The 20871-nt window shown below is 47.5% G+C and overlaps 1 protein-coding gene across 4 annotated transcripts in view; it reads left to right on the top strand.

The window, feature by feature from the left end:
- Nucleotides 1-20871, top strand: part of UNC13B (unc-13 homolog B) — a 354256-nt gene that overhangs the window by 319076 nt on the left and 14309 nt on the right. For 3 of the 4 annotated variants that reach the window (XM_039543398.1, XM_039543403.1, XM_039543402.1), the window contains 4 exons: nt 3224-3312; nt 8181-8333; nt 10451-10574; nt 18827-18883. In XM_039543398.1, coding sequence (XP_039399332.1) covers nt 3224-3312; nt 8181-8333; nt 10451-10574; nt 18827-18883 — 423 coding nt within the window. The remainder of the gene's footprint in view (nt 1-3223; nt 3313-8180; nt 8334-10450; nt 10575-18826; nt 18884-20871) is intronic. The other variant, XM_039543401.1, reaches the window with a different exon arrangement.

Below are 20871 nucleotides of genomic sequence, written 5' to 3'. Positions count from 1 at the left end.
TGTGCAGTCCAAGTGGCATTTCCTGTTCTCATGGATAGATGGTACACTTAGCAGTCATTGACTGAGCAGCAAAGTATTTTTATAATTGGAGATATACCAATCTCCTAGAACTGGAAGGGACCTTGAAAGGTCATCGAGTCCAACCCCCTGCCTTCACTAGCAGGACCAATTTTTGCCCCAGATTCCTAAGTGGCCTCCTCAAGGATTGAACTCACAACCCTGGGTTTAGCAGGCCAATGCTCAAACCACTGAGCTATCCCTCCCCCGCCAGGGATATCAGTTCATTCAGGAGCCTTTATCAGTGCTTCACCATATTGGCAGAGAAGAGTTTCCAGCTACACTGAAAGCTGAAGAAAATCTATGAAGGACTGTAACTTGTATCTAATTCAAATACAGAAATAGTAGGCATCAATCTCACGCCCTTCTAATGGACCTAAATCCCAGTTCAGTTAATCCCCTGCAGTTTGTGTCGAGCCAGGAAATGCCAATACCAGCCATTAAGGAGCTAGTTAATACATTATCTACACGTCTCCTTCTTATGTGTTAGCAGCTGTTCAGAAGAATCAACATCTACATAATGACAAAGGACTTTTCTGCCACTGAGCTGAGAAATTCAGCACCACAGCTGGCTTTCCTTCCACTATCACTTAGTGGCTACTAATGTGTAATGAGGAAAAAACTAGAAACTTTTTTAATCAGTGTCAGTAGCAGTCTTGTTAATGGCACCTGAAAAGGGGGTGGGGGTCAGTTTAGAGGAGAGACAGTGCTACAGGGATCTGAGTTTGGGTCTGCAGCCCCTTGGCCAGAAGCACTGTAAAGGCCTGAGTGTTCATCCCCTGGGTGAAGTGTTGCTCCCAGAGATCCCCTCTAGCCAATGCAAAACTTGGTGATGATAGGATACCGAGGAGCCATATTTTGCTCTCTGACTGGAGGGGAAGGGGAGGTTCACTGCTACAAGAATAAAATAGTAAGAGGCAGCCTGGATGCACTCAATGCATCCTCTGTAGTAACCATGCTCTGAGTTCCCCTAGCCTCTGTTTGCCAGAGATGGATCACTTGGTGATTACCTGTTCTGTTCATTCCCTCTGGGGCACCTGGCACTGGCCACTGTCCGGAGACAGGGTACTGGGCTAGATGGACCGTTGGTCTGACCCAGAATGGCCATTTTTTATGTTCTTATGTAACTTTCCACAGTAAAATAACTCATTCGTTGTACACTGCATGAGCTCGACATTCCAAGGGCCATGAGTTGCAATGCACCATCGCTGTCATAGATGCTGACCTAAGACTATCCTGTGGATTCAGCACAGCCATAGCCTGTAGCTATGAAGGAAATAGCAGACTATAAGGCGTGGTGAGTGATCAGTACCAGATCTGCTGGCTTGTGTAAGAAGAGAGCTGATCCTCTAGTTCAGCTGGCAAAGCATTTGTCTGTAATGTCACGGTGAGTCAGGCTGATCCTGAGTCCCACTCCCTCAGACAGTGGGCTGAGTTCAGGGGAGTAACGGTGCTGTAAACTGCACATTCTGCATTGGAGACTAAACTGATGGTGTCTTACATGCCTGGGGAATAGAAGGGGGCTGGAGGGTAGAAAGAAAAGCAACCGCTAGGAGACTGTATCCCTAGCTTTGTACCGGTGAGTTGGGCCTAAAGTCTCTAGTTAGCCTCCTGATCGAATCCTGCCGTCTTCACTGCTGCCTGTGTGGAGAAACAGGTGCACAGGGAATGACATTACAAACTCACATTAATAAAGCTGGAAAGTCATTGCAGGCAGCGCTTCACTCCTGAGACTCATCAATAAACCAACAGCTGCTATTTCTCTCTCTGTTTTTGAAAACTGATCTAGAAGACTGGTAAGCGCACTTTCTAACACCTATTAAAATCTGGATTTTCCCAGCTAGCTTATTAAAGGGAAAGGAGTGAATCCCATTCCAAAGCTCTGTATTTCCCCAGAGGCTTTGCTTTCTCTGATAGATGCTAAAGGAGATAAGCAGGACTCCAGCCAGCACAGAATGTGGTAGCAGGAACTCCTGTTGTCTTTAATTCCTGTCTAGCTCCAATACTGAGATTTAGCCTAGAAACCTAAGCCCCTGAATTCTAGCCACCGCACTGCTGTTGCAACAAGTACCTGTATCGGTGACTAGATGGTCTAAGTTGGAGGTCAGGCTGGAGTTCTAAAGTCCCAATTCACAAACAGCAGAGGCGTTTTATTTATGCTTAAGAACCAGAAGACTGATGTAACCGGAAGTGATCCTATCTTACATTCATAGAGCATTTCCAGCCCAAACTCCACATGTGCAGGCAGCGCTGCCCTGCTGAAATACAACCACCTAAGTCTGGAGAGAGGCAACCGCCAGCATCAGGCACACTGCACAAATGCAGAAGAGGGAAATTGTTGGCTATGGGTCGTGGAGCAAACCAGGACTCTTAGGGCAGGGGTCAAGAGGTCAGTCCCGTTCATGCAGTGCAGACAGGATCTCAGGTTTTCATGTCTCAGCTGAAAGACTCGCACGCAGTGATCTCGATTGTATCTCAGTCTAACTCAGGAGTATTCAGGGCTGAGTGCTAAGGGGCCAGATCTTCATGTGTTCAGGATCCCCAACTGGGTCAGTATTTTCGAAAGTGCTCAGCACATAACCGCTCCCTTTGTGACACTTACGGCCAGATTTTCAAAAGAGTGGGGGAAATGTGGCCATATTCCCCATGTTCCACTGAACCGCAGCCTGAAGTCTGTGCAATGACTGGAGGTGGAAGGTGGCGCAGCTACTGTCAAATTCACAATGGAGAAACAAAGCCCAGTAAAAAGCCACACTTTAAAGAAGCCAGTCTTCGATTAAACCTATAGCCACAAGGCGACTCGGAACCCAAAGGTATATATTGCAGTAACACAGCAGTCTGGGTTCTGTGCCAGAAAGGTTTAAATGTTTCTTTATTTCTTACCTCCTAGAGTAGCAGGAAAAGGGATGACTTTGAGAAGAGGTGGTGAAAAGTAGGAGCCAAAGTAACTTTTGTTCATGTCTCCCAAGTTCTATGGGGAGGTTTCTAGTGGCTTTATCACTGGCCATGAAGCTCTACAGTGGTGCCTGGGAAAGGATACTAGTAAACACATTTTGAGGATATTTCATGTGCTTTTCTACCATTTAGTCATCAGTGGCTAATGGTGCTTTGGGGAACAGCAAACCAACCTCTGCTTTCCAGCTAAGCATTCTCCTTTTGTCCACAGCTGGACCCAGAAGCAAGTGACAATCTCAAAGAGCTCCAAGTGAAACTGAACAATGTTTTGGATGAGCTCAGTGTTGTGTTTGGTAACAGGTGAGTACATCTAGCTTCTATAACCATGGAAACATTCCTTTCCTTCCGCTCCAGCTGCATCTCTCCTGAGACTGAGAGATGAAAGTAAAACACATGGCAATTTCACAGTGTGTTTCTGTTTTGAATCAAATTCATGGCCCTGACTTTGCTCAATTCTTCATGTGCTCAATTCTCCATCTGAAGAATTGAGAAACTTTCAGAAAACTGTATCTGTTGTGTTCATTGCTCTGCCTGGGAACAGAACGTGAGAATCTGAACTGTGAAATGTATTTGGATTACATATATTGCTGATCCTGCTGCTAACAGCACTTGTGTCTGGGAGAATTGAGTCCTGTTCTTCATTGCTCTGAAAGCAGTTTCCAGTTGAACATTCAGAAGTGATATTCTTGTTTAAATGCAAACATTCTGTTAAAGTACGTAACAGCTGAGTGCTTTCTGATTGTTAAATGAGTATTAAAATCGGAAGGAAACTGGCTTAGCGTTTGTGATTCACACTGAGACTCGGTACTCTAGTGTTGCAGAGGTTGGCACTTTTTTATAGGCTGGTCAGTCATTGCTAGCACCAGTGCCAGAATTGTTGCTAGTTGCAATTAAAAGCTTTATTTACAAATCATAGATACAAATTACCTATGGCAAGGAATGTGCCTCAGCTATCACAAATCTACAATGAGCACAAAAGTTGCAGCTTAAGCAAAACTGGAAGGCTGAAGACTGTCTTTACCTTTGCTGGATGTTCAGGTCTCTGTATGGAGGCATGGATTGAGTATCAACTGGCCATAAATATGTTTAGCCTGCGAATTAGAAGAAGGTTTCTAACCGTCAGAGAAGTCAGGTTCTGGAACAGCTTCCCAACAGGAGTAGTGGGGGGAAACAGCTTAACTAGTTCTGATACATTTATGAATGGGATTTATGGGCGGGGGTGGCCTGTGATAGCAGGAGGCTGGACTTGATGAGCCAGGAATTCCCTTCCATCCTATGTTCCTAAGTAAAATGTCCCCCAATTGATCCAGTCTATTAATCTTTGACAATCACTATTCCCCACAATAAGGACAGTTCATCTCATCTATGCCCTATAAAAAGCTTAATGCAGGCACATCCAGTAGTGCAGCTCCTTCTTGGGTGGTGAGAATAAAAACTCAGCCTGACTGCTCGGCTTCCCATCCATACATTTGTAGTATTTATGACCGTCAGTTACTTTGTGGGACTTATTGACACACAGCTGCACTTTCAGCATATGGAACTGGTAGCTAAGTGCGTAACTCCCATTGCTATTCATGGATAGTGGCAGCAGGAGATGGGGAGATATGAACACATGGAACTGAGTCAATGACATTCATAATTAGATGGAGGATGAGTGAGAAATCATAATTAGTGGGTTAGTATTGTTATCTGACACTTGTCTTCACAGTGTCAATGTTACAAGACAATTAGGGTGGAATCTTGGCATTTGAAAGTGTAATTTACAGAGATTATGCAGTATCAGGACATGTTATCAGGGAGTGTTTCAAAAACATGTGCCAGAGAGAGAGAGATTAACCAGTCAATAGGGTTCAGCTGCTTCATTTATTCAGAAATGATGGTATCAAATTAAAAGTGGAAGGGCAGTTTACTGTGCAAGACAGATCTCCTCAGGGATGTAACTGAGAGGTAGGATAGGTGTCCTCACTAGCATAAAAAGCATCTGTACAAATGGCAACTCCTGGGACACTTTGCACCTCTTATGAATCAGATCTTTTTTCATGTTTGAGGGATAGCTGCAGTGGCTGAGGAAACAGTTACATCTAATTTCCCTGCTCCCTCTGTCCTGAGGAAGCACCATCACAGAGCACAGCATGACAGAGACTTGTTTGGCCAAAGAGCCATATTTAGTGCATTACTGATGGACACAATATGTGGATACTGGGAGAGTAATTCACCCCATTGCATGGTCCCACACCCACCTCTTCCCACTCTCACACTCCCTTCTGGAAGGGCTGTAGGCTTCCAACTCTGCATAACAAACAATACCCCCGCCCCAAGACCCGGGGGGCGTGGCAGCTAGGATATTCCAGCACATTGTCTTCGGTAGCCTAGGTACAGATTCAAGAGGCAAGAGATGAGCTTTTTCAGCAGCAGGCCTGGAGCACTCCCTTTGCTATCTGCAGACCCCCGCTTTGCTGTACCGTTCCCCAAAGAATGGGCGGCAAGATGTCACAGCATGTGTCTTGCAAAAGTAACATCCACGACTAAACCTAGAGCAAACTGGAGAACCGCCTGCCACCTTGTCAGCTCAGATACCAAGATGATAGGCACCTTAGACATAGATACCTACGAACCAAGCTTTATTCAAGATTGGTGCTTGGTATGGAGCCACTTGCACGGCTGAAATGGCCATTCTGTAGAAAGAATGAAATTAAATCAGTATCTGACATGGTCTGTCTCAGCAGGCTGGCAATCCCTTCTCTGCATCCTGGCCTGGTGTGGGTCTATCCTTAGAACACCCTTAATCCCATTCTGCACATCCCAAACGTAGTAAATGTATTCCAAACACACCTGGGTCGGGTGTTCACATCTCAATAGCTCAACAGCGTTGAGACACGACTGCTGCATTACCAGCCTACTTAGTGTAACACTCCACACCAGCTTTTCACGCGTAATAAATACCCCAGGTTTTATAGCTCAGAGAAAACATAGCACAGTTTACACCTAACTGCGGGTTAGATGCTGTTTGTTCTTGGAAGCCTTGGAGGAGAGGAGACGGCATATGGATCGGGGAATGCTGGAATCTTATCTGTTGGTGCCTGAGAGACTGACATCCCTAGCTCACTGCAGTGACTGGTTTATGCTGGGCAGCCCAGTTACGTTGCAGTTTATGCACAGAGTCAGATGTAGCTGCCAACGCTTAATGTTTTCCCCTAATGTAGTTATGTGACCCTGCAAACCAGGAATTCTTGGGTGTCGGTGACTTGGCGCAGCTGCATGGCCATTTTCACGGAAGCTGGTGTTTTCTGTGTTTGGGAACCCTGCTTCCCTGCACCAGCTGGCAGAAAGGGTCCAGAGCAGAGGACTCAGCTCATTGGGGCTAAAGGAAGCAGCTGCTGCTGGCCCCTGAGAAGCTGATAATTTCTTGTCTATATACAGCCCACCCTATTCCCAAGCACAGATCCCTGCAATATGAGGCCTCTCATAGCCTTTAAGATCAGAACGGACCATCATGATCATCTAGTCTGACCTCCTGCACAACGCAGGCCACAGAATCTCACCCATCCCCTCCTGTAACACCCCTAATCTCTGGCTGAGTTACTGAAGTCCTCAAACCGTGATTTACGGACTTCAAGTGACAAAGAATCCACCATTTATACTAGTTTAAACCTGCCAGTGACCCATGCCCCATGCTGTGAAGGAAGGCGAACCCCCCACTCCCAATCTGACCTGGGGGGAAATTCCTTCCAGACTCCAAATATGGCAATCAGCGAGACCCTGAGCATTTGGCTGCTGCAGCACTGTATGCTGGCACTCTGCTGAGTGCCACGCTGTGGTGTTCCTACCCTCTCGAGCACCTCAGCAGTGTCAGAGAGGTGAATGTGAGAACGGAGGCCTGGCTCTGGGGTTGCTTCAGTGGAGTAGGATGCACTGGTGGGAGGCTGCTGCATGGTGAGAGAAGAAGGCAGTGGGGCACGGAGCCTAGTGAGTAGCAGGAGCAGAGGGTGCATGTTTTGAAAGGAGAGAGGCCCACCTATGCCACACGTGTCCCGCTGACTCAACGCTGTAGGAAATCAGGCCCTTTATGTAGGTGCCCAAATATAGATTTAGAAGCCAGCTGTAGACCCCCGCCCGCAGGTTCGGTTGATTTGGTGGAGTAAGGGGTGTTAAACCTTGGCCACAATCCCTAGCACTTCTTACATGTTCAAGGCCCTGCACAGACATTAGCTAATTGAATGCCACACTTCCCATCTATTGTCAGTAATAGTGGCCTTAAATATCAAGATGGGTGAGGTGATACCTCTGATTGGACCAGCTTCTTCAGTAAAAGATTTGACCTCACCCACCTTGTGTCTCTAATACCCTGGGACCAGCACAGTCACGACAATATTGCAAACTTAAATGTCAAGGCATTTCCCTTCATTCCCAGCTGATGTGCTGACGGCTCTGCTGCAGTAATCCCCACGTTAAATCACTACATTAGATTCTTCTTGATTGTCTGCAGTAACTAGGTTGCCATCTACTGATAGTGGTTGTGACAAGCTAATTTCCTGAATGGATGTGGCTCGGATCTCTACCCGTCTATCCTTGGGAGTTCCAGACAATTGAACTCCCCTAATGGCCGGCATGTCACTTCAACAGAGACAGACATTGTTCACTTGGCTAGCCAAGCCCCAGTTAGTCTTGACACTTATGTATAACCCAGGCCCTGTGGTGCTGGGGCTTGTTTCAGTCAGCCCGTGTCTTTGCTGCTGAGCACCTGTGATTTTAACAACTCTCTGTTGGGAGGTCTGGCAATGAGCTGTATGTACGTGTCTGTCTGCTGTGCATTGCAGTTGAGCACTGGTTACAATACTGATCTGCGTGAAGTCATAGACAGTATACACCAAACACAGCACAGTTGTAATTCTTGGAAAAAGAAAGGGCAGCTTTCTAATTAAGTGACTGAGTTTATCTCCAACGTGATGTGACCATGTGTAGGGATGCTAGTGTCACTACTGATATTCTACACAGTTAATTACCCTGATAGCATGTCCTTCTTAACAGCACCAAGAAGGAAGCAATAGGGAAGGTCTTAGATGGAGTCAGGAGGAGTATTGCGTAGTTAAGTGAACACGAGTTATGTTTTCATGTGCAGAAGGTGATAGCTTTGCCGCTGAATAACTTTGTTTCTATTGTCTGTCTAGCTTTCAGAGCCGTATTGATGAGTGTGTCAAGCAGATGTCAGATATACTCTGTCAAGTGAAAGGGACAGGAAATATCCCTGCAAATGCCAGGAACACGGTGGCGCAAGACGCGGACAATGTCCTGAGGCCATTAATGGACTTCCTGGATGGAAAGTAAGAAGAGCTCAGTTCTGTATTCATACTGCCATAAAATTTCTAACAGACTGGGAGGGGTTTCTCCAGCCTTCTGGATGATTCCCTGGAAACGTCTTCTCTATCAGAGTCATCCCGGAGGGTTTTTATCTTGGGAAAAGAGGCAGCTTCTGGATGACATATCAGACTTTCTCATTTTGAAAGTGTCAGCCAGCAGATATCATGGTGTTTCTGTGAATCCCATGATATTCGCCAGGTATAATTTGTGATTTTGTTGCATGAGAAATGGTTTATTTTGTTGCATTTATACTTGTCATTCCATCTTCTCCTCGGGTGGGATGCTGAAAGGGACTGTGTGCTTCATAGTGAGCATGCATACACAGTAGCACTTTTACATCCGTAAAGCAATTTCCATGCTTTACCTAACTACTCCTGGGAGGCAGCGTCACCTTCTATTGGTGGGAAGTAGAAGTGGGAATGCTTATGACTTCTTTCCTCAGCAAGTCAGCGGCAGAGCCTGGATTATTCTTCTTGTCTATCCTACAGAGGAGGCAAGTTCCTCTAAACACTGCCTGCATCCTGCTAACATCACCTCTTTGTTGCCTGGGTTCAGCTCTGGCCAGTTGCTCTTCACCCAGCTGAGGATTTTGGCTAGGCGTTGAGAGACCCGGGAGAGGTTGTGTTCGTGCTTGAGTGTTGTCTATGTATTGCTGGCACTTCAGCCAGTGTGTTGTGTCCTCAGTTCTCCCAACGGCTTCCTATAGATATAGCCTTGTGGGACTCTGCCGGTGAGTCTAATGTCTCTGTGCCCTTACACTGGCAGAGGGATGGTCAGAGAGAGGTGAAAAGGGAAACTGATCAGAACTCTTCCAGGCAAAAGAGAGTAAACACAGAGAACTGATGCTGAGGAAGGCAGCTATAGCCAAGCACAGAATTGAAGCCAAGAAATAGCTTGATGTGTTTCTGGAGAAGGGTGTTGAGGGCTCTCCTGAGAGAAGCAGGAAGGTGGGTTTCAAATCAGCGTTCAAAGAGCCCATCCGTTGGGCCACGTGGCCTTTTGCTGGGCTACAGTCAGTTACGTTCACTCTTCTGTGGGAACGGGCTCTGGCAGGTCGGAATACTTGGGCTGCTGCTTTTACTCTTACTTCATTCAGATATATGTGGTTAGTGTTTGGAGGGGGAGAGACACAGCTGAGCTTACAGAAGGATGCCAGTGTGCACCCTCTCCAGACGTGTTACAGCTGAGCATGTGTTCCTTGAAAGTAGCAGTGCCACTGCCTTTGGACTCTGGGGGAGCTTTGTTTCATTAAAACTTTACTTTTCATCTCTGGCACAAGGAGAGGAAAGCAAAGAACAGCTGTGCGCCTGCCTGGTCTCTCATTTCCAGCTGCAGCAGAGACCTCAGAGGAGATGCGGAACAGAGCTCCGACTAGGATCTCTCATGTAAAGAGAGCATGCATCTGAAAAATGAGGAAACTTCGTTTCTGTGGCTAGGAGGATACAATGATCTACAATGGTCTGGAGGGTGCAAATACTCCACAGGGAGTCACAGTATTGAGTGGGAATGTGATATTCCTGACCATTTTTGGGGCACTGACTTCGGTACCTACCTCCATAAGAGAGGCTGTAGCACGATCAGAAGTGATGGGCTCGATCAGAGTGAGTTCTATGGAGTGTTTCTGGAGGTCATGCTAGCAGAGTAGAATGGCCCTCGATTAGTGTAAACTCACCTGCTGGGTCTCGAATGAGCCCTTTGGGGCAGGGCGCTTGTTCTATTTTATGTGTAAGCATCCAGTACAGTGGGGCCCTGATCCTGTTTGGGGCCCCTGCAAGCTGCCATAATACAAATCAAAACTTTCTATTGCTCTGGGGGTTAAATAGCAGTGGCTGAATTCTTAGGCACAAAAATCCTGTTTTGTGCAAATGTCTTAGTGCTGAAGCTGAAGGAAAAAGCATCTGAAAATGTTACTTTAGCAGCGCTGTAGGCAAAGGGAATGCTGCTCTTTCCTGTGAGATGAGAGTTAACATCAATTGTTTAAGTGAGGCGTTAAATCTCACCCACACTTCCACTCCTTTCTCCTACAGCCTGCACTGCTGGAACTGCATTGTTTTAATCAGCTCTTGCTCTCTCCCTGCAGCCTGACGCTCTTTGCCACGGTGTGTGAAAAGACCGTGCTGAAGCGGGTGCTGAAGGAGCTCTGGAGGGTGGTGATGAACACCATGGAGAAGCTCATTGTGCTGCCTCCACTCACAGACCACACGGTAAAGCATAACCCTCTTCCTTCCTCAGTGCAGAAACCAGGCTCATTCTGCTGGATAACCCTGTCTGGGTGGTGGAGTCTGCAGAGCAGCCTGTTCTGAAGGGTGAACATTGAAAGGGAAACGAATTGAAGACAATAAAGCAATGGGTTTGTGGGTAATGGGATCTCGAGGCAGAGAGAGCTCTCCCAGCACAGCCTCTGAGATGCCGGAGTCCAGAGCGTGACTGTCAAGTGCACCAAATTGTTGACTAGGAGTCTGCAATCCTTCTCATAAGGCGACACTCACCAAATTACCCGGCTGCGGGTGCTGACTACACCGGCTTAGCTTAACCATGGGAACGCTTTCACTTAGTGATCAGCAGCTCCCTAGGCTGGGGAGTGTGTTTCTCTTGTTAGATATGATTAATTTGGGGATGCTCGTTAATGACACTTTTAGGCTGCGTCATCCCTACTGAGTGGGGTGGTGTTTCTGTGTCTCCAGTTGCGGGGAGGTGTTTGAAGCATGACCAGGATACACCTGATTTCAAAGGTAGACATCTGTAAGTGTTCAGCTGCAGGGACCAACTGGATTAACATGTGTCATGAACTGCAGTGACCTGTTAATGATGAAAAATTAGCCTGTCCCCTAATCCTAGTGAACTACAGAAGCAGATTACATTGCAATCCCAGATATCCAGCTGCTTCCTAGGATGGTGTCCAGTCACAGGCAGAGTAAACTCCTGGTCCTGGGTTATAAACTAATTGTTTGGAAATGGTCCAGAAATATTACTACTTGTCCACATGAAAGCAGGCTCTTGGCCTGGGGTTGATGTACTGAGTGTTGTTTGTCACCGGTTTCTGGTCTGTGTTGAAAGGTGTTCAGGTCATGGCGACTGAAGAAGTGGTGGAGACTTGCATCTTGATGTAAATGTATTTGTCTTGTGAGAGGGAGGGCCCTTGTCTCACCCTTAAGGGTATTGTAAACACCAGAGCTGTATTGCACACAGTGAATCCTGCCTGTCACGCAAGAAACTATTGCAAGGGATCTGAGCATCTTCGCTCCGTGTTCAGGTTTTAAGTGACCATGTTTGTGTTTCTTTAATCAGTTTCATTTGTGTGCTGGATTTAGAATGGAGAAAATACATAACTTTAAGGGACGGGGGCATGTGTGTTTTCTAGGCTACTTTTAAGCTGCTGTGGAAAGAGTCTGTTAGTAGATTTGCAGAAGCCTGAATGTAAGAGCAGCCTTATTATGATCCGAACAATCCCTTCTAACCTGAAGAGATGAAAGAAAAGCTTTCCTAGGGCACCGGGGAAGGAGCTGCTTTGGGCTTTTATGCAGGCCCCTTTTGAAGTTCCCATACGGAGTGGGAGGAAAGCACCTGATGCCACGTTTCCCCCTGAAAGGCAATACATGGCTCCTGCTTGCAGCCCTGCTGGAAGTCACCCCAGAATAGCCATTCTGAGATGCACCGTATGGCTTCGTTACCTTCTCTGACACATTCAAAAGAAGCCCGAGTCCTCTCCTGCTTCTGCAGGATTTCTCCCGTTGGCAGGATATGGCTCTCTGACAAGAGAAGCTAGTCAGCTACTGGGATGTAGGTTATAATGGAATTGTAACTCATCTATTGCTTTCACACCTCTAGGACAGCAGGCAGCAGCAAGTGTCTTAATAACACACGCAGTTCACTGGCTCATAAGCCTGTGGGTATTGAATTTCCGTGGATTTCAAGATCAATGGTAACATGAGCTGCAGTAATTCAGAGAGTAATTCACACACCTCACCAATTATAAGTAAAGATCAACATTTAATTACAATGCTGTCTCTCTTGGCTGAGTGGATATATGGGGTTAAGTCTCTGGAACTCAATATTTTTGGGCTTCTGAATACATCCCATTTTATTATTATCAAAGCTAATGCACATTCCTTTCACCTTCCCTGCACTAGAGTGCACCCCAGCCCGATATTGTGTGGCTGCAGGTCAGTAACCAGATGCTTGATTCACACATGGATGGACGGCTCCTCAGATCTCTCTGCCTTATTGCCATCATTCTCATTACACAATGGGCAGCTACAGCCCACCCAGCTGATGGCCAGAATGACACACACCCCTACTGCGTTTCCTTCTGTGCCCCTGGGGAGACCCATCTCCCCTAAACGAGTGCGTGATCTGGAGTAGACACACGATTCAGCCTCTCTAGAGCATGTCTATGCTCCTCTTCCAACAGGACTACGTTTGTGCGAAGGCAGGACCTTTACATTCACACCCGCAGCATCCACATGGAGGGGTTACAGCCGAGCGTTTCAATCCGAACGGCAAGTCACACCCTCCCGGACCAAACTGCAGAGATGATTTTACCTCTCTCAGAGCAGCACCCTGCCTGTTATGCAAACAGATCCTCTGAAGTGGATGGCAGTGCTGCTTTAGCAGTCAGCGGGGTGGGGGGAACTGTTCTGGCAGGAGGGCTGCTAGCACAGCTTATGGCCTCTGGAGATAAACACAACCTCTCTGTTGCATTAGCCAAGGGCAAGGAATTCCAAGTCTGCTCCTGTAGCAAGTGTGTGGGGAGGTGGTTTACCTTAGCTTTGGGCCTGCTGAGCTAAATCAGCATCTCTTCATGAGCTGTGCTGGAAAGTCAGATTCTGCACACTGCCAGGGTCCTCGGAGAACCACTTCCAAATACGAGAAGCCTTTTCTGTCCCAGGTTAAAAGCTAGCTTGTGATCGCTTAATGTAGCAAAAACACCTTAGAAGAATAAATATTCTTTGATTTTAATGGGCACTATACAGAAGCTCTGCTTGTCAGATAAAGCCTCTTAAATAGATAAACGCAAATAATGCCCATAATCAAATCTAAAGGCAGTCTGATCTGAGCGCCGAACACGCACTGAATGGAATAAATGTGCCTCAAGGCAGTACTTCATGCAAGCTAAAGCACTCGCAGATTAGTGCCGCATAAAGAAATAAACCTGGGTACTAACGAGCTCTTTACAAACAAAGACTGTGGGGTTAGTGACCGTCTGCAGACCTGTGTATTGTGTCTTTGTGTTTTGTTACATATGTCAAATCAAGTGGCAGGACGTGTTAAACTTTGGCAGCTTACTCTTCAGAGAGTGTAAATCGGCATCCCCCATTGGCGGACAGCAGCCGAGAACCCTGCCTGAATGGCTCTTTTAAAACCATCAAACCATGAACAGAGATTTGAATTATCCCCAGGCTGCAAATGAAGCTGCCTTATGTCGGTGACAGGTGCAGGTATGAAGACCAAGTGAATTTCCTTGGAAAGCGCTAGGAAAATGAGAACTGCTTACATCCTGCACCGCTCAGAACGATGGGTGTCACCAGAGAGATGGCAGTACTTCCTGTGGTGGCCCATGCTCTCTCCCCATGTTCCTCCATGATGCTTTAAGCACTTGTTCTGGAGATCCCCAGGAAATACTTTTGTGCTAAGCACCGGATGTCAAAGGATTAAAATATTGTAGTGTCTGTATGACATGTGGAGGTTCTGCTGCTTCCAGGGATTGCTGCTGAATTCAGATTTCTGCAGTGACAGTTGTGGAGGTTCATTCCCAAGGTGATGCACATGGTACAAGGTGTCTCGAGAGAGTTTTGTGGTGGAATGTTTCCTTGCATGGATAAACAGCCTTTTGAGGAGCCGTAGTATCTTGTTTACAAGAATGTCACCAGGCAAAGACAGGAGCTGTCCATGTTATTTCATTTGGGCAATCCCAGCTTTGATGACAAACTCATTGTAATAACGGAATAACTTCTGTTTGCAAACATATGCTGACAGAGATTGGCATTGATTGACAGGGATAGTGCCTAGGGGGAAAGAAAAATTGGAGACTAGTTATCTGAGCGGCTTTGTTGCATGAAGCATTCTGAGTCACTGGGTATTGCTCAGTGTTTCAGACCTGGCCTACTTAGGAGCCTGCAGCAGGAATGCTACGTGCCTTGCCAGGCTAATGTTGTTATTCAAACTCGTATTGAAAAATTCCAAAGAGGAATGACAGAACCGAACTGTGAAATATTAATATTTAAATAGCATTTTGGGGCTGCTCATTTAAAATGTCTTGTAACTTGATTTAGAAGTAGTGTGTGCTCTTCTGCTTAGCTCAGCAGGTGCTGAAACCTTAAGAACCTCTTCGAAGTAAAAATGAACTCCAGAAATCACACAGTATTTACCATTTGGCCATAAATGCAGATCAAAAGCCCTAAGTGAAGTCCCACGCATCAGTCAGATATTGCAGTAGTGTGATTAGTTAGCAGCACCTTGTAAAAGCTACTAGGATATACCTTTCTTACTCCTGGGGTAATTCTGCGCCACTGCACATGTGCAGAATTCATGTGCCCTGCAGATTTCTTTGCTTCCCTGCAGAAAAATGACTTTCTGACAGGGAAGCAAAGGGAAGCTGCAAGAGCAGTTACACACCACTCCCTAGCAGCACAGGTACATTGTTTCAGGCACCCAGAGCCGCCAGCGGAGAGGTAAATCGCCGCAGGGCTGGGGACACCCCATCCAGTAGCTCCTACCCCAAGCCGGGATCAGCTGCTAGTCCTGGCTGGGCTGGAGGCAGGACAGGACAGGACTTCCTCTTCCCCTGCAAGGAGTGGCTAGGGCTGTGTCAGACTCACTCCCAGAAACCTCCCCCAGCTGCAGGAAGCTCAGCATCCTCCCCTGCTTCCTGCCGCCATCGCTCCTCAGCTGTGGGGGAGGAGTCACTGTATGGGGAGCTGCTCCCCCATCTGCCCAACCCCCATGCAGCTGGACCTCTCATACCCAGACACCCCCACCAAGCCTCACCCCACATCCAGAACTGCCCTAGTCCTCCATATCTGAACCCTAGCCCACTGAACCTCAATCCCTGAATCTGGAGCCCCCCTGCACCCAGACACCCTGCCTCGGGACTCCCACCCCTGCACCCAGACCACTCCCCACTGAGCTCCCTGCACTCAAACCTCCACCCCCCACATCCAGACCCCCATACCTCTGACCCCCAACTAGCTGCACCCAGAACCCCACCTCACCAAGCCCCACTCCCCCAGCATGCAGACCCCTCTGCTTCAGAGAGAGCTTACAAAATACAGAGTTAGATGGTGGGAGGAAGGGATATAGGAGACAGGCCAAGTGATCAGGGTGGCAGCAGACATGCAGTGTCTCATAGTTTAAGGTCAGAAGGGACCACCAGATCATCCAGTCTGACTTCCTGTGTTTCACAGGCCACCAGCACCACCCACACGCTAAACCCAACCATCAGACTTGGATCCAAATATCACAGCCCACAGCAGACCAGGTTATTCTGTGCGACAGGCAGAGAATGGGGGAGATTGAGATGCACCAGTGCCGAAGACCCCATAATGGCAGCGAAAGATTGAAGTGAGATATACCCAAATAATTCCGGCTAGTGACCTGCACCCCCACACAGCAGAAGGTTTAAAAAAAAAACACACGGGTCACTGCCAGTCTGACCTGAGGGAAAATTCCTTCCTGACCCCACATATCATGATCAGTCAGACCCTGAGCACGTGAGCAAGAACCAGCCAGCCAAGCATCTGAGAGAGAGGATGCTCAGTGCCACCTCAGATCCCTGACACTCCCCGTCCAATGTCCCATCTCCAGCTGTGGCCATCCCCGATGCTTCAGAGAGCGAAAACAAAGCACATACCAGCAAAGTACCTGAGGGACAGGAATCCCTTCCTGACCCCTGCAGTTGACCAGCTGGAGTCCTGAAGCATGAGCTTCGGAACATAAACCTGAAGGGGCCCCCAGGGCTGCGAAGCCCTGCCCCCTACCATCATAAGAACATTGGTCTGACCCAGTCTGGCCATTCCTGAGGTCCATCTAGCCCAGTATCCTGTCTGCCGACAGTGGGCAATGCCAGGTGCCCCAGAGGGAATGAACAGAACAGGGAATCATCAAATGATCCTTCCCCTGTCGCCCATTCCCAGCTTCTGGCATCACAAGTAACCCCGTCATACAATCACACTCATACATTTGTCCAGCTTTCTCTCAAAACCAGTTCCGTTGTTTGCCCCACTCACCCCTTAGGAGGCTGCTCCAGAGCCTCCCTCCTCTGATGGTAGAAACGTCGTCCTAATTTCCAGCCTGAATTTGTTCATGGCCAGTTTATCCCCATTTATTCTTGTGCCAACACTATCCTCCAGCTGCAATAGCTCTTTGCTCTCCTTGGTGTGTAGTCCCCCCCCCCCCACGTGATGTATTTATACAGTGCAGTCAGATTCCCTCTCAGTTGCCTTTTTGCTCAATGACACTAGCCAAGCTCTTCCAGGCTCTTAGCACTGGGAGTGTCTGGTTTGGGGGCTCTCCGGGTGGAGGTATGAGAGAGAAGGGATTACTGAAGTAAGGAAGACTAGTGGGTAAAGGGGTAGGGAGGGGAGGTGGTGAAGGAAAATAATGTACAGCTGAGGGGCTCATTCGAGCTATTTGGGAACATATGGGCCCTGTGGAAACCACCAATCCCAAGGATGGGGCTAGCTTCACTGGGCTTCCCTTTGACCTGGTGTATGGTGGTCATTAGGGAAAGTAACAAAATTAAACAGTGGTGGGTGCCCTAATTATCATTGACTGGCCTGGAGGGACAAGGGTCCAGTTCCCCATTCCAGGGGACAATCCTCCCAGCACACGTCAGGCCTCACTGAGCAAGAAAGGGGGAAATTCAGCTGGACATTTACAGCACCTGCCAGAGTAGCCTGGAGGAGCATGCAATGGAAAGCGGAGGGAATTCATGACCAGAGCGAGGGCAGGCTGGATTCCTCAGGCTCTGCACTGAACAGGCCCTTTGTCCAGGCAGGAGGAGAAAACAGGGGGAGGAAGAAAATAATTTCAAGCACATCCCGTAAAGGATCTTGGGAGCAATGGGGGCAATAACTGTCTGGTTGCTTGTAGCCTTAGGACTCCAGTATCCAGGTGACAGGTACATTAGAGAAGGGTGGAAAGATGCTATGGCGGAGGAAAAGCAACAGCAGCCTCCCCTCTGTCACTGCCCCAGGACTGTGGGGTTACATCATCCCTATGCTGCCTTGGTGGAAAGTTACAGCAGCAGGACAACAAGAATAGAGGAGTTAGATAAAGTTGTTATGAGAAAGTTGAGAGCTAGCCCGTGGGAGACAGACGCCAGGTGGCCTAACTGGGATCAGATAAGTTGCATGGGAAATGGGAAACCAGTAAGCAAAGGGCCATGCATGTGAAAAGTGTGTGTATCAGACAAAGAACCAATCAGCAGCAATGTAATGTTGGTGTGTCTGACGTTTGCTAATATGGAGAAGCCTATATAATATGATGCATTGTAAATAATAAATGATTCAGCTTGCAATCATATTGGTTGTTGTGCTTTATCCGGCCCGCATGCAACGCAACACAGGACCAGCATTCATTATGCTGCAGTGTATCTGGCTCCAAGTCACGTTTCTCATCACCAGGGCTCCAGCTTCCTTCCTTACTGTGTCATTGTTCACAGGACACAAGTAAACCGTGGTGTGGGAACAGGGGATGTCTAGGTGCCGGTCTGCTCATGTTTGTGAATAAGGAGTTGTTAGAGTATTCCACTAGACTCTGAGATAATACACTGAAAACCAAGCCGATCAAACTGGGGGGCTAACGTGCTTAACCCCACTCTTTGGTTGCACCGTGCTGCATGTCTGACAATGTGATCTGCGCTTAGTTTGTAGTCAACTCCATAAACGCTTTGTACTCCCAGATCTGTAGGGCTGGCTGTAATAGAGCTTCCAGTCTAGGGTAATACAGCAAAGAGTCCTGTGGCACCTTATAGACTAACAGACGTATTGGAGCAGGAGCTTTCGTGGGTGAATACCCACTTCGTCATGCATCCGACAAAGTGGGTATTCACCTATGAAAGCTCATGCTCCAATACGTCTGTTAGTCTATAAGGTGCCACAGGACTTTTAGTCTGGATCTGTAAAAGCAGCAAACACAGCTACCCCTCTGATACTAGGGTAATACAGCGATTTCACAATCAGTTTGTGTGTAATCCAGCGGGATGTGTAATTGGTTTTGGCAAATGAGAGCTAGCAGTGTACCGCGGCCTGCGGGAGCTCTGTATGTGGCTGCTTTTTACCCTAGCTAACCAATGTGTTCCTTGGAAATGGAGGAAAACAACACTAGCATGTCTGGCACTGGGTTTGTTACATCAAGATCAATGGACCAGCTTCATTTGCAACTTTTTCCTTTACTTGCTCAAAAATTGATTTCTAATCTTTCTCCTTTCTTCCACTTTAACTTCTTGCAATCATAGGGTACGCAGTTGATTTTCAGTGCTGCTAAGGAACTGGGACACTTGTCAAAGTTGAAGGTACTGATGTTGTGTGGCTTGCATTTATGTCCTTGTATACAAACCTGAAAGTGCAGTAGTGCATAGCCTGTGTTCTGTCTCTCCCCTGTCTGTGACTGGCAATGTGCCCCTTAGAATACATGCTGCTAATGTGAGTGCACGCTTAGATTTACTGCATGGCTTTACATTTACAGTAGATTTAATTATTTGCACGTTCAGTATAACAAGTGAACAATCAGTAATTTATTTTAAAAGGAAAAAGAAAGAACACTGAGAATCCAGCCAATTCCTCTACATGTACTTGTGCAATAGAAAATGCCAAGTTTTCGCTTTGAGCTTTTTATAAATAGTAATCAACACTTGTAATAAATGAATATCAATGGGAATGTAGGCAGCATTAGCTATTGACGAAGGAATCGTTTCTGAATTGGACTCGTTGATATGAAAATAACTGTCACTTCTAGAGCAGAGCTGAACTGTGTCCAGAATTCTGACTGCATGGGCTCCCTGTTGCTGAAAGTTGGCATTTAGCATGCAGGCTGATCTGCTGTGCTTTGACGGCACCGTAGCTGACATGAGTGTCACTAAGTGCACGCTGCCTCACGGTGAGCCAATCAAGCGTTGCTCCAGGGGTCACAACGAGAATGATATGCAAATAGAGAAATGGAGATGCTTTATACCGGTCAGGCCCTTCTGAGTATGATTTAACCTTACTACAGAAAAACTCGTGTGCAAGAGAAGCTGCAAATGAGGAATCGCAACACATGAAATTATCAATTGTGCAGCAGGGAGGATTGGCAGGAAGCTGAACTTGGTACAAGATGCTGATCACAGAGCGCTTTCCAATGCAAAGAGCATTTTTCTGACTGAATCAATGCCATTAAAATTCAGTTGCCTTGTGCATGTATCACATTTGTTACACTTATTGACACAAGATGCTAATGGACTGTGACTGCATCTGTTTTGTTTCTTCTCCATCAGTGTGTACCCTGCACCTCGGGACCATTATCTCTTTCCTTGAGGCACCCAGGTTTTTCAGGAGCCCCTCGGGCTCCTCTGTGGCAGAACTCAAAGCTCAGATTCCTGTGCTGGGGGCTGTGCTGTGCTACTTTGCCAGCAGCTGTGAGGCATCTGTCTTCCTCCTTTCATCCTAGTACCTGTGGTCACAGATTTCAGAGGTAGCTCAGCAGAGGGGCAGCGACTGAGCTTCAGGCAGCCAGCTGGCCAAAGGCTTCAAGAGGATGGGGGACAGTCCTCCTTGTCTTCTCCACTCACTGGGGTCACGTGGAGGGCCTTTGCGACTCATAAAGCTGCTCTGAACATAAATCTGAAATGACACAAACATTCTGCTTGCTAACTGCCATTGCCTGTAAATCTGTTGGGTGTAAGTTCAGTGAAATGGAAAAAAAAATTTGTACAAAGGGCTTCGTTTTCAGAATTGTACATGCCTCTTTGCATAGATGCACATTCAGTGTTCCTGTGCAGCCCTGATTTGCACGCCCACGTACTTCTGTGTGCACACAAGTCTAGGATGACGGGGAGGCATCCACTGGTACATGTTAGCTGCGCACGAAAGTGTACGTGCACTCGTCTGTATCTGTCCCAGAGGCATTAGTTCTTCTTTGAGTGATTGCTCACGTGCATTCCAATAGGTGTGCGCGCGCTGTGTGCACGATCGTCGGAGGTAGCCATTGGGTCGGCTGTGGAGACCCCTGGCATGGCGCCTTTATGGTGGTGTATATAGGTCCCTGCCAACCCGCCGCCTGCTCAGTTCCTTCCTGCTGCCAGTGACGGTCATTGGAGCATAGAATCTCAGGGTTGGAAGGGACCTCAGGAGGGCATCTAGTCCCACCCCCTGCTCAAAGCAGGACCAACCCCAACTAAATCATCCCAGCCAGGGCTTTGTCAAGCCTGACCTTAAAAACCTCTAAGGAAGGAGATTCCACCACCGCCCTGGGGAACCCATTCAAGTGCTTCACCACCCTCCCAGTGAAATAGTTTTTCCTAAT

The sequence above is a fragment of the Mauremys reevesii genome, linkage group 6 (genome assembly GCF_016161935.1).
Source record: "Mauremys reevesii isolate NIE-2019 linkage group 6, ASM1616193v1, whole genome shotgun sequence".
In the NCBI taxonomy this organism is placed as follows: domain Eukaryota; kingdom Metazoa; phylum Chordata; order Testudines; family Geoemydidae; genus Mauremys; species Mauremys reevesii.
The sequence above is the reverse complement of the archived record's forward strand: the minus strand, read 5'-3'. Positions and strand labels throughout refer to the sequence as shown.